The sequence below is a fragment of the Eutrigla gurnardus genome (assembly GCF_963514095.1).
Source record: "Eutrigla gurnardus genome assembly, chromosome: 8".
Taxonomy (NCBI): domain Eukaryota; kingdom Metazoa; phylum Chordata; class Actinopteri; order Perciformes; family Triglidae; genus Eutrigla; species Eutrigla gurnardus.
The window spans coordinates 28,398,081-28,413,204 of NC_139922.1; the positions used below are offsets into that span (position 1 = coordinate 28,398,081).

Genomic DNA, 15,124 nt, shown 5'->3' on the forward strand with positions numbered 1-15,124 from the left:
TGTAAATCATTGCATCAAAAGTGATGACTGATGCATTGAAATAGGAATAAACTAAATATTACAACTTTATGGGCGACAGTGTAATATCTCATATTCAGATTTGGATAATGACTATTTCACAGCGATATATGAACTTTATGTAAATTAAACGTAATAATATGTCAAAAGGGCAGGATATGATAAGCTTAGCTTCCTCCTTGAACTTGAATTACTTTATTTATTTTGCCTTTTTCATATTTGTATGACATATTTTATGTCATGTAAATATTTATAACTTTGAATTTGAGGAAAATAAAAATCCAATCTAAAATCTTGCATTTTGGCCAGCACATTAAATGTGCAGACTGTTTAACATAAATGCAGAATATGATGTGAGTTCTGCAGCCATAAAGTCTGATCATATCTGCCCATACTTCCCCATTCGTACTTTATTACTCACAGTGAATGGTCGTGCAACGTTTCCCCGGCGACATGAATTAGTAACGATCCATTCACATGGTGGCAGGTGTTGGCAAACTGTTAATGAGGCATCCAGGTGGTTTATTAGACACTTTGATGTACATGTGAAGCAATAATAATCAGTTTCATTCTTACCAATACTGTATCTCTTTGTTTCACTTTAAACGATCCGATAAAAGACACAATGTTACAAAGTGAGTCATTTATATTCGGGAAAAAAAGTGGGACTTGTGTCGACCATCTTTGGATGCTTGTTTTTTAACTTTTGTGTTGATATTTAGCAAAAGTAGAGTCGGCTCAGTAGCTGGTTTAGTTATTTATTTAAAGTGTATTTGAATAGGGACTAGGGGCGGGTAAAAATATCAATATGGCACTTTATCGTGATACTTTGCCGCCCAATACAATATCGATTTTTCAACTCCATAGATCGATTAAAAAAAAAAAAAGATTCATGTTTAGACATGTTGTGAATGCAGTACTTTATCCTTTTTCATTTTATTTTCAATATTTATTCCAGTAAATTTCATGGGAATTAATAAAATAGAGAGGCTGTTTTGAATGAAATAGTTTTGATTCAATTTGTCCTCTGATCAATATCATCTGATGTACATATACAGGTACTTGTGTTTTCATCTTTATTTATATCGCGATATCGTGATATTGTGATACGTATCGTATCGTGACCAAAGTATTTTTTTAAAGGAGGTCCTGAAGGTTAACGACACTTAGTCTCTCTTAGAGCTTTTGGTTAAAAAATAATAGTAAAGATTAACATTAAAAACAGAAAAAAGAAATCAAATGGAAATTAAATCAAAAGAAAATTTGATACAGAGAGAACACGGTGTAAAAACGAAATGTGAGAGCAAGATTTTTTTTTTTACGTACAAATGGAAATCTTAAGTTATCTCACAAACATTAGCCACGATAAGCCGGACCAGGACCGAGGCTGCAGCAGCAAAACTGTATAGTCTTGAGTAATAATAATAATAATAATAATAATAATAATAATAATAATAATAATAAAATGCTTTATTTTTGGATAGGGACAGTGCACATTAATGAACATCGAAAAACATGCCAGATTGTAGCAGAGCTGCTAATTTGCATCCGTAGTCCCTAATACAACACACACACACACAAAGTAGGCAGTGTGTATTAATTGTGTTCTTTCATCACCTCCTGCTAGCTTCTGGCTGCTCTGACATGTTTGATTTCTGTCCCTCCTCAGGAACGTACGTGATGCACGTGTCGGCGTTCGACGGCGACGACAACACCACGGCCAACGGCATGGTGCGCTACCGGATCCTGTCCCAGACGCCCCACAGCCCCATCCCCAACATGTTCACCATCAACAGCGAGACCGGGGACATCGTTACCGTGGCGCCGGGCCTCGACCGAGAGGTTGGTCTCATCTGTCTGGAGGCAAAGTCCTTAGGGGGGGTGAATCTTTGGCTTCACAGCGATTCGATTAACGATTCAGTAACTTTTAACCAAAATTCTATATCCATGAAATAAACATGCAATAATGTGAGGGAGACTATCTAACTATATAACTACTATGTATTCTTCTGAAAGAATTACTTCTTCGATTAAAAAGTAGTCCTGCATAATATTTTATGCTGAATACAAAAATGTAATTAAACATTGCTCAAAATTGCTATTTTGAACATTTTCCAATCGGCTACATGCTGGCAGGGGAGAGAGTGTCATAATTATGATAAACAATCATAATTAAGAATTCAAAAGATTTAACGCATTTATATCGATTATTGGTGAAGCCAAAGCGATTCATTCTATTTATTTTAGCAGATGGATGTAGTTGAATCGGTACACTCGATTCATCGATGCATGGAATGCATCCTGTCACCTCTAAAGTTCCTCCCAGCGTTGTTTCCTCTGACGACACTCTGAGATGCGACTTCCAAACGTTGTGGAGCCGATTGTCACCACACACGCAGGCTCTTCTTCTCCTCTTTAACAGTAAATTGCTTCTTCTGCGGTCACCTTGTTTATGGAGCTATGAAAGCTGTGGCCAGATCCCAATGTGTTTATTCTCGCGTCACGGAAGTGTCAGAAACAACTCGGCACAGAGATCTCCGAGACAGATCATCCTCCCAAACTGTCACCAGTGACAGACCTATTAACAGCACATCACGCCGGGGTGGACTACTCGCCTTGTGTTGTGTGTGTGTGTGTGTGTGTGTGTGTACAGTATGCGTTTGTGTGGTAAAAGTAAAGTGGAAATATCTGAGATGGAATGCCCTTGACACCTGTCAGACAAACACAGAGGGCCATATAATCACATTCACACTCAATAAACCACAGGAAGGGGGGGGGGGGGGGCAACTGAAGGGAGCAATTGAACAAAAACAGAGGTGGGGTAATACAATGAGACGGGAGGCATTGAAGAAGGGGGAGAGAGGTAGGAGTGGAACATGGAGTCAAAATGTCTTATTTTAACTGTGTGTACTGCTAATCCAGCCAATCACCTCCAATTTAGGATAAAACTCTATCCTCAGGACACACACACACACACACACACACACACAAACACACACACACACACACAAACACACTCAAACACACACACACAAACACACACACACACACATTGGGATTTGTTATCTGGGTAACATGAATAGATTTGAAAGAATTGGTTTATTCAGTGATTCCGTTTTATCACTGCAAACAGGATATTTGTGTGTTGGGCTGTTCTAACACGTAATCTGAAGATGTCATATAAACGTCTTCCTGTCCACGTGTGTGAGGCGTCCTTGGCCAAGACAACAGAAGACATCGTATTGCAGCTCCGGCTGTTTGTGTGAATGGGAGGCCAGTTGTAAAGGTGGTGACATATATGTGTGGTGCATTTACCTCGGCAGAGGAACGGGGAGCCGAGCCCATAGAGCGCCGTAGCCTTCCTGAGATCTGGGTATTATCCAATCACAACGAGGGGGAATATCCAGATAACGTTGATTTATTTTTTATGATTAGGTGTAAATGTAAAGTCCACATGGAATTATCACCACATTCCCTGGTGTCAATGTGGTGGAGAAGGTGGAAGAGGACATTTAGACCCTTTAACCATCACAACTACATTTTTATTTTATTTTATTTTATTTATTTATTATTTTATTTATTTATTTTGCTGCACTGTATTTTCTATTCCTTGCTATTCTTGTTTATTTATTTTTTATTTTATTTGTTTATTTTTATCATTAATTTATTTTTATTTATTTATTTATTTTTACTTTTTATTTTTTTTATTATTTATTTTTTTCATTTTATTATTGGCTTGTTTTAATGGGGTTTTTTTCTCCAATGCTTTTTAATGTTTTATGTAAAGCACTTGAATTGTCCTGTTGTTGAAAGGTGTTATACAAATCAAATTGCCTTGCCTGCCTACATGTCTAAACCGAGCCTGGAGGTTAATCCTAAATTAAACCCAATCCTAACTTTAACCTAAACACCAAGTCTTAACACTCACACAACATTTTGACGATGCAAGGAGCCAAAAATGTCTACACTTTCAAAGAAACTTCCTCACAAAGAACAACGTACATTCATGCATCTATTTCTCTCCAACATATAATCCCTTCTTGGCTTAAAGACTTTTCCTGTAATACTTGCTTCTGTTCTCCTGCAGCTTATTTCTACTTATTTTTGTGCATAAAGCAGATAAAAAAAAGTCTCAAACCTTGCAGGAAGAAAAAAAACTGATCTTATGTATTGTACATAAACTTCACGAAAAGATGTGACAGCACACCACTGTGCTCCTCTGGTCCACTTTTAGTCGGCACTTTTGGCCCTTTGAAAGTTTCAAAAGTTTCTGCATCTCTTCCCTTCATGGGCTGGTGTGTCGGAGGCGTAAGGTGCTGCTGCAAAAACACAAAAAACAAAACAGGCATCTATTTTTAGTCCTCCTCCTCCCTTGAGCCTCGGCTGCATCCCATGCTGTTTCTCATCCTCTCCTCTGTTCTTCACTTTTGAAATGTTTTTTTTTCTTCCTTTTTATAAACTCCCACACTGCATCGCTTCTAAAGCTTTCCACCGGTCCGCTGGTGGACTCTTAAAAGAGCTTGTTGACAGTAACAGACCTCGGCCCCTCCAGAGGAAGTCGGGGTTGTGTGCACGCCGTGTTGTTTGCCACGCCGAGAGGTTCAGAGGAGCTCTACATAATTACTCCCTTGTCTAATTAGCCAGAGTGTTGTGTACATGCTGTACACCGGCTGATGGAACAGTCAGCCAAGCGCTGCCTCCCAAAACAATATATGGAGGACGCGAGGTGTGTGTGTGTGTGTGTGTGTGTGTGTGTGTGTGTGTGTGTGTGTTAATGAGTGTGTGTACGAGGTTGGAGTTCAGGGTCTCGTCTAGCATCCAGATGAGAGGAGCTGTCTAATCCTCCTGATGTGGCGTCCTCGGCCTAATTGGGATATTTACTCGGTAATTAGCAGGTGAGCGAGACACTGGGAATGTAATTGGGGAATCTGTATGACGGGACACATTACTCCCCCGTCTCCGTCCCCATTAACTGCAGCGTGGGACTGAAGAAGAGGAAGATGCTGGCAAAGAGAGAAAAAGGAGGTTCACCCAAGTAGCAAAAAAAAAAAAAAAAAAATACAAATAAGAGCCATCTTTCAGCATCATGGCGAAAGTGACACTGTGTCATTTCAGAAAAGATGAAATGGCATTTATCACCCTACCGCCCGCCCGCCACAGATAGTCTATTAATCTCCGTCATTGTCTTCACATCTGTCCGTCAGCAGCGCCGAATAAGTAACGTGTTTGATGATGCGCCCGCCGGGAGGCTTCACAGCCGCAGCCTTCAGACGGCGTGAAGTCTGGATGCGTTCCGCTGGGGGAGGTTTTCCCCACTGAGCGGAATGAAAGGCTTCACCCTTGTGATTCGCTGTTTCAAATAAGAGCATGGGCAGCTACTATAGAACAGAACTCTCCTGTGGGATTCACACTCCGCCGCTGTTGCTTTAGTCTGCAGGAAGAGAGGTTGTTTTTTTGCTACATGAATAACTGCAGTGTTTTTTTTTTTTTTACAGAAAGTTTCTCAGTACACCATCATCGTGCAGGCCACGGACATGGAGGGCAACCTGAACTTTGGTCTGTCCAACACAGCCACCGCCATCATCACCGTCACGGACATCAACGACAACCCGCCCATGCTGACCTCCAGAACTGTGAGTCCTGCTCATGAGGGGAGGGGGGGGAGGGTAACGGTGGTGGGAGGGGGTCAGGGTTTTGGTTCAGAGCCCATCAAAATGCCGACGTGAAAGAGTGAATAAAGCCCCACAGGGCTGGAAGGTCTCCAGACTTTCACCCTGGAGACCGATGTTCCTGTCACAAAGTTTACATTTTACGCTTTACTTAGTTCACGTGGATATTTAAATTTTACTTGTTTTTATATAAAGACTGAAGAAAGCCAGGACTGGAAGGTGGGCTGCTGTACAAACACAGGACTTTCACCCTGGAGACTGGTGTCCGTGTCCCAAAGTTTACGTTACACTTTACTAAGTTCAGGTTGATATTTAAATTTAACTTTTTTTTATATAAACACTGAAGAAAGCCACACAGGGCTGGAAGGTGGACAGATGAACAAACACAGGACTTTCACCCTGGAGACCAGTGTCCGTGTCCCAAATGTTACGTTTACGCTTTACTATATTAAACAAAATTTTCCTCAACCTAACTCGGTGGTTTTGATGCCTCAGCCTAAGCAGCCGTAGCCACCACATGCTGGGCTACCTAGTCATGTGACCAGTCGGAATGAGAATGTGTCGTTTCGGAGAAAGAGGGTGCAAATGATTGAAAAGATTCACAGAGAAGGACATGCAGTGTAAACAAGAGGGAAGGAGAATGAAAAGGGAGGAGGGAGAAAGCAAATGACAACAACACTGTTATGTTGTCATGAAGAGAGATTTACACAAGGACAGTGGAGTTACGAAGTGCAAAGGGTGCTGGGTAATTTCCTTGTAAAGGATGGCTACACACACACACACACATAAACAAAATGAACAAATCCATATCATCGACTTTCATCAGCAAGAAAACTAGAGCCGGCAAATCGTTAATGATTGTGATATTTAAAATGATGATTACAGCACAGAAGGTCATTATTGTGAGGTCAAAATTAAAAAAGTCCAAAGTAATCCCGTGTACATAATGTATCAGTGTACGATTCAGCAACATCATCACTAGATTAATAAGTGATGCCTCCCCCTCTCGCTGCATGTTCTCACCGGCAGCTGGAGAATGAATCGAATCCTGAGCTTATTATTATTTGTGTTTTTTTAATGAAATTCTCATTTCAGTCTCATTTTGATTCGATGTGACAGAGCCGGTGCGTTTGTTTAGACGGTCCAAAGTCTTCATGCACCAATGGAAAAAAGAAATCTGGTTCCCTCTGTCGGGTAGATCAGGTGCTTGGAGAGCCGGCCGAGGCGGCGTAGCGGCCCCTTGGAGTAGCATTAGCATTTTAGCCCCGGAGGCTATCAGGACCCTTATGATGATGAGTTAGCACCGGCGGCGAGCATGTGTCAGCCGTGGAGCTCATCAGAGCGCCGCTACATCACAAAGGAAGGGAAAAGAGATACATGGGGGGGCAAAGAGAGAGATGACGAGTGGACCGCCGGTATCTCTCGAGTGGACCACCATGATGACGGCGAGACAGGGGAGTGAGGAGAGGATGACGTAGACGGGAGAAGGAGTGAAGGATTATTATTGGTAGATGAGCATAGATGTGTTAAATCTCAAGGCTCTTCCTGACTCAGCCCCCCCCCCCCCCCCCTCTGATTTAAGATTCTCCACTGATGATAGTGGCGAGTATTAGATTGATATTCTCCTAACTGAATCCCACCATTTTTTAAGTGCATTTCCATCATCGCCATCGGGACGTTAACGCCATCATGGATATTGATGATAAACAGTAGTGGGGGGGGGGGGGGGGGGGGGAGCAGTGATGAGCTGGAAGGCGCTTTTTCTTTTTTCTTTTTTTCACATCCACGCTCTCTCTTCATAAATCACCCAATTTAGCGGCGGGATAACATAAAAGCCATTTTGTTTGAGAATGCAGGCCATTATGCAAATATTTAGTGTTTGCAATAAACCCCATAGATCTCTCAACGTGTCCCAGAAATATAAAAGTTTGGGGAATTCGTCTTTAATGTCGATGATTAATATTTCATCACGCCTATCAGAGGATGCCCTATTTTTCAAGGCGGGCAAAAAAACAAAAACAAAAAAAAGATGGTGGTGCATGTGCACAGATTGGCGGCGGCTCTAGGTGCTTATTCAGGGTTTGCATTATTTCATGATGCAGACGGATGAGTTATTCATCTTTTCTGCTTGTTTGACTCATCAGGCGCTCCTTCCTTCGCCATGATGAAGTTCCCCCCCTCTCACCTCCCCCCCCCCCCCCGCCTCCTTTAGGTTTTCCCCGCTGCCAACACAATGACAGGAGGGCGAGAGTGTTGGCAAGAGGGTGTTTCATCGAGTGCTGGGGGAGAAAGCCATCTGCACTCTGTGCCAATCAGACGAGCTCGTCCTTCCCGTCCTTCAGTCCAGCAGAAGCACTAGAGCAGAGAAAAAAAGGGGGGATAGCTCAGTCGGTAGAGTCGGCGCCCCATGTACCGAGGCTAAAGTCCTCGCTGCAGGGTTCAAATCCGGCCGGCGGCCTTATACATGTCGCCCCATCTCTCCTCCCTTTCACTCTAACACTGTCCTATCAAATTAAAGGCAAAAAGGCCACAAAAACCAAACACTTTAGAAGAGAATAAAACTACCTGATCGGAGAAAAGTCTTCGCTGAAAATACAGTAATCTAATAAATCACTGAGAGCAGCCATAGAAGGATAACAGCCTCAAGGTTTTTTTTTTTTATCCGAGACAGATTGAAAAGCTCTCTGTTCAAAATCACATGTTGAGTCACGATCCATCACTCCGCCGCCCTCACTCGAGAAATATACGATAAACCGCTCAGTTAAAGTGAACAGAATGGTTTGAATCCTCTATTCAAAGTTAACTTCAACCTGAATACGCAGATATTCTATTGTCCCACCTGAAACATGTTTACATCGACTCTCTTCCAAAGCCTTCTTTTTGTCTGCTTTTTGCTTTCTGCCAGTGTGTTGAAAGGCGTTTCATAAAAATATCCAAATCAGAGCTGCAGACTTCAAGGACGTTTGAAGCACTTCACCAATGCAATCTAATATCACCGCTTATTCAACGCGCCGTTGACTTCCTGCACCTCCTGAAGTTACACGCAGGTTTGCCGGGAGCGTCAGATAGGTAGAGCTGCGGGTTTGGCCTTCCATCATATCTGCTTAACTTCCTGTGTTGCTGAGAGAGAAGAAGAAGATGCTCGAGGGCCCTTTAGGAGCTCCAGAACCATCTCTGAACTTTTTATTTCATTGAATCGGCATCGGGGAGTCCCTGAACCCAGACCACAGCAATAAACCGCTCTCACACACACACACACACACACAGCCTGCCGACTTATCCGAGTGAGGCAGCGCATCACGACCACCCGGACACGTCTGTTGTCTTAAGAATGTCATGGAGTCCCTGAGCAGCTCTTCTCGAGCCCCCCCCCTACTAATCTGCCCGCTGCTGTCGGCCTGTTTGCCGGGTGATGCGACGGTTGCCAGGCGGGGGGTATTATGGTCTGTTGGAGTGTTTGGTCTGGAGGCTTTGCTCTTTGATATCCTACACTGGCGTAAGCAGCTCAGAGGCTCCTCCACGCCTGTTAGCCGTGTTGACACGGCAACCGCATGACGCCTGTTGCCTCCCAGACGAGATGAAGACGCACACCTAACCCCGAACCCCCCCACGCCTCATTGGTCGAGAGGTGCTGTTTGAGGACGTGGGCGGGGCAAAGGGTCGTCGTTGGTTTGGTCTTTGTGGGCTTTATCCCCCTGAGCCGGTGCAGCTTTGATCAATCCCCACGGTAACAGACGTATGACAGACAGCGGCTCACTCCTCGTCGGGCTTATCAGGACAAAGCACATGTGTCGCTGAGCGCGGAGGACGACTCAAAGCCACTGGTATACACTCAAACAGCTGTTTTTACCCGGCCTCCCTCCCTCTCTCTCTCTCTCTCTCTCTCTCTCTCTCTCTCTCCTTTGTGACTCAAAAGGCTTTCAAAGGAATGAAATATGAAATATCGTCGCTCGGCACTGGGAACGCTGGAATCTGGAACAACGCCCCTGTGTGAACGCGCTCGTGTTTACTGCCTGTTTGCTACTCAGCTCAGATCATTAAACTCACTCTACCTGAAAACCCGAACGGAGCATCGGCTCTATAAGACAAACATTTTGAGATAGAGATATTTGTAGAAATCCTTTAAACTTTAAAACAGAGGTCTTCAACTTGTCAGGACCCCCAAACCTGATAGTGATTATTACATATCATGAAACATTGTGTTCCTTATTAAACCATCCAATAATAATGTGTAGTGCAGCCTATAGTGCCATGTATAACAGTACTTTTCTTTATTTCTTAATCACTTTTTAATTCTATTTTGGCATTTCTACATCACATTTTCAAAACAATATTAAACAAACTGGAAGATATATTATTGCTTAATATAGCTTTTATTCATGTTAAGGTGTATTTTTTGGATGAAGTTTGGGATCAAATCATTTCGGGGACCGCCTGCAGTAACTCTGTGGACCCCCTAGGGGTCCTGGACCCCCCTGTTAAAGGTCTCTGCCGTAAGACCTCAGCTACAGTCCAGATAAAGATATATTTAAAGCGGCAGGTTTTAACATTTTCCCGTTCTACTTCCTGTCTCCAGTTTTCCGGTGAGGTCCCGGAGAACCGGGTGGATCTGGTGGTGGCCAACCTGACGGTGATAGACGCCGACCAGCCGCACTCGCCCAACTGGAACGCCATCTACAGGATCATCAGCGGGGACCCATCAGGCCACTTCACCATCCGCACCGACCCCGTCACCAACGACGGCATGGTCACCGTGGTGAAGGTGCGGACGGCGTGCATGCCACAATGAGAACGTGATAATCAGAATCAGAAAATGCTTTTTAATCCCACAGTAAATTGTACAACTGGAATTTCTCCATAAGAGTTAGAAAGAAGGAGATCGTACGTGCTTACAAATAAATAGCCTTTAAATGTAGTACTATACACACGAGTAGTCAAACAACTAGTTAGCCAGCATAAATGCCGGTTGTTAGCATCCTAATAAACTCGCAAATTAGCTACTTTATAAACTCGCAAATTTGCTACTTTATTATCTTGCAAATTTACGAGTTTATGAAGTGGCAAATTTGCGTACATTTTTTTCTCTGAAATACACCGGATGTTTGCAGTTGCTATGACAAGAAGCCAAAACTACTGCTAGCATCTTAGCCCAACCGACCCCGATCAATAAACACTCATAAGATGACAATTTGGCATCATATAAATAAAACCAACAATAAGCATCAACAGCCGTCACCCTAAGGACCTTAACAAGGCGTTGTCACACGTTGGGATGGATTCATTAGAAACATAAATGTACATTCATGGGAAGTTAGCTAGCATAGATGCCGGTGTTAGCATCGTAATAAAAATTTGCCACTTTAGAAACTCGCAAATTTGCCACTTTAGAAACTCGCAAATTAGCTACTTTAGAAACTCGCAATTTTGACACTTTAGAAACTCGCAAATTAGCTACTTTATAAACTCGCAATTTTGCCACTTTAGAAACTCGCAATTTTGCCACTTTAGAAACTCGCAATTTTGCCACTTTAGAAACTCGCAAATTAGCTACTTTATTAACTTGCAAAATTGACACTTTGGAAACTCGCAAATTTGACACTTTATAAACTAGAAAATTTGCTATTTTATAAACTCACAAATTTGCCCCTTTTTTCTCTGGATATTGCCCCGCTCTCTCAGCTCCGTCCTGTTTTTTTTTTCCGTTTCTAACACACCGTCGTAGAATCCCTTTTGGATTCAAGCAGGAGCCACAAAAACAGAGCACAGAGTTAAACGGGAACAAACGGGGTGTTTTGCCTTTCACATGCCCCCTCATGTCTAAATGAGGGATCGGAGGCTGCTGCAACCCGAGAGAAACAGCTCACACACACACACACACACACAGACTTAAACACCACGGCGGGGCGAGACCACTGTAGCAAATTAGGTATTGATTTCTCAATTACAAAGGCAAAGGTTTTTATACACTCATAATGTTCTCGCTGCGGTGGTAAATGACAGCGACACAAAATAAAGCATGCCTCGTAACAACCTGCTGGGTAAAGTGTTCAACCTCTCAGACGGAGATCATCCTGAAGGTTTTAACCCATTTGAGGGGAAAAAATAAATATAGGAAATAGACAGAATAAAACTGTGATATTCATCTCTTCTGTCTGGATGTATGAATTGCCAGTTTTTTTCATCCGTGAGTGGCTCACTATAAAAATGTGCTTATCTCTATTGCGTGCGTTTTGTAGAAAAACTTGTTTATTCGTATGACCCCGAGGACCCCGAGGGGATTCTCCTCACGCTTCTGAATCACATCTCACATCCGACGGTGATGTTCGAGAGAAAAAAAAAGAAGAAGAAAATAGCAATAACATCATCCCTGTGAGTCCCACAGCACCCTGAGCAATGAGCATTGGCATTTTGCTTCTCTTCATTATCTCTAGATGACTGCCTTTTTATAATCCATTCCTCCTCGCTCCCCCGATGTAGCTGCAAGCTTCCGTAGGGTCCCATGGGAGGTTATCAGGAAATCATAAAATAAGAGACACCCCCCCCCCCCCTCCCCCCTGGGAAGGAATGAGAAATAGACTCAACAAGTAAACAGAGGGGGCTTCAGCTCAATATAGGTAAAGTCAAGAAGCCGTGTTTATTTGGAGGCGGCTGCTAGTATAGACGCATGGAAGCGAGCTTCGATCCTCCTGGGAGGGGGGGACCCGGGACCTGGGACTCGGGACCCGGGACCCTCTGTAAACAAGGGCCCAGGTCTCAACCACAACATGTCCCACGTTTACGCCGCTCTCTGGGGAGTTCACGGCTAAAAAAACATACACGAGCGGAGTCGTTAAGGTATGTAAATCACAGCTTCTAACGAACGTGGAGACTGAGGCGAAGCGGATTTTGAGAGATGGAGAGACTCGTATGGATGTGGCGGGGGGGGGGTTGGATCCGGGCGGGGGGGGGGGGGGGGGGGGGGTAGTAAGAGTTAAGTAAGAGGAGGAAAGACAGGAACGAAGTGAAGCGATGCAGCAGAGATGTAGAAGACGTGAAGGCTCATGGGTAAAAAGATGGAAGCTGTGTTATTGACCTCTCACCCCTCTGGCTTCCCCCCCAGGCTGTGTGTGTGTGTGTCCGAGTGTGTATGCATGTTTTAGTTGGCCTACAGCGGGTACTGCTAGACCCCCCCCCCCCCCCCCCCCCCCCCCCCCACTGTGCTCTGAATACCACAGGCTGTAGATCAAAGAGCCTGGAGCGTGGTCCGCCTGTAAATGTGTTCCCAGCACACCAACGGGGTCACACACACACACACGGATATACACACACACACACACACACACACACTGATATACACACACACGGATATTCACACACACTGATATACACACACACACACACACACGGATATACACACACACACACACACACTGATATACACACACACGGATATTCACACACACACACACGGATACACACACACACACACACACGGATATTCACACACACACACACACACACACACACGGATACACACACACACACACACGGATATACACACACAGATATACACACACACGGATATATACACACACACACACACAGATATACACACACACAGATATATACACACACACACACGGATATACACACACGGATATATACACACAGATATACACACACACACGGATATACACACACAGATTATACACACACAGATATACACACACACGGATATATACACACACACACACACACACACACAGATATACACACACAGATATACACACACACGGATATATACACACACACACACACGGATATATACACACACACACACACAGATATAACACACACAGATATACACACACACGGATATATACACACACACACACACGGATATATACACACACACACACACACAGATATACACACACGGATATATACACACACACACACACGGATATATACACACACACACACACACACAGATATACACACACAGATATACACACACACGGATATATACACACCCACACACAGATATATACACACACACACAGGGATACACACACCTATGTGATTCCATTTACTCATATCATCACTTGCCTTTTTAACAACCTGCCATCCTGACATACACACATACACACACACATACACACATACACATACACACATACACATTATTTCCTTGTTGTTGTTGTCATGTGAACCTGATCGTGTAGTCTTCATTAGGAGAGAACAGAACTGTCACTTTGGTTTAGGCTCAGCTGGTAGAAACCCCCCTGTGGAGTACACACACACGCACACACACACACACACACACACACACACACACACACACACGCACTCAAAAGGCAGAGCCATGACAGCGCCCTATGAATAGTCTAAACCCTCTGCTGCCTATTCTCAGTGTGTGTGTGTGTGTGTGTGTGTGTGTGTGTGTGTGTGTGTGTGTGTGTGTGTGTGTGTGTGTTGTGGGTCTAATTCATCAGGGAACACTTGACGCAGCATCTGTTCATCCATCATGTCTTTAATCGTCAACAAGGTTCAACGCATATCCCCGACCGCGAAGCAGAAATATATTGACGGGCGTTTTTCATCAGCGTGACAAATGCTGGAGCTCCTGACAGGGTTTGTAATAAAAGTAATAACAATGATCACGCTAATAATAATAGTAGAAGTCATAATCACGGACTAGCAGATGAGAAAAGTTTCTTTATGTCTTCAGCTTTGAAGAATGTATTTTTTAAGATGAAATATTCACTTTTTTTCCACTAAAAACAACAAGTAAGTATAAAAGTATACAAACAAGAGCACACCCTACATGACAGCACTGCAATAAAAACATAAATACAGTTTTCTGTTCACAGAGGCTCTTAATCATTTCTGTGATTTGTCTTTTGACATGGTAATATATGTGATTATATTGTGTCTGCCAATCTTCCCACGTTTGTGTAATCTTGTAATAAAATAATGAAATATGTCCGACCGAATGAAATTCAAACAAAGAGGCAGCAGTGTAATTATTACCTTGTTGAATATGACCACACAACATTAGCGATGCATACAAGTGGGCTTACTTTGATCCCCTCACGCTGCATTTCATTATCATGTTTAAACATCCTCTTCCTTCCTGCAGCCGGTGGACTTTGAGATGAACCGAGCCTTCATGCTGACGGCGGTGGTCTCCAACCAGGCCCACCTGGCCAGCGGCATCCAGTCCTCGCTCCAGTCCACGGCCGGGGTCACCATATCGGTGCAGGACGTCAACGAGCCCCCGTACTTCCCCACCAACCCCAAACACATCCGCTTCGAGGAGGGCGTCCCGGCCGGCACCAGCCTGACCACGTTCTCGGCCGCCGACCCCGACCGCCTGCAGATGCAGCAGACCATCAGGTCAACTTCATTTATTTATTTACCACCTTTCATACAAAAATGCAATACAAGGTGCTTAA

The 15,124-nt window shown here is 43.7% G+C and overlaps 1 protein-coding gene across 1 annotated transcript in view; it reads left to right on the forward strand.

The window, feature by feature from the left end:
* The window catches only part of LOC311017586 (cadherin-4-like), a 215,115-nt gene that overhangs the window by 180,218 nt on the left and 19,773 nt on the right, over positions 1–15,124 (forward strand). The window contains exons 8-11 of the mRNA XM_084016029.1: positions 1,688–1,860; positions 5,514–5,651; positions 10,264–10,449; positions 14,809–15,065. Coding sequence (XP_083872155.1) covers positions 1,688–1,860; positions 5,514–5,651; positions 10,264–10,449; positions 14,809–15,065 — 754 coding nt within the window. The remainder of the gene's footprint in view (positions 1–1,687; positions 1,861–5,513; positions 5,652–10,263; positions 10,450–14,808; positions 15,066–15,124) is intronic.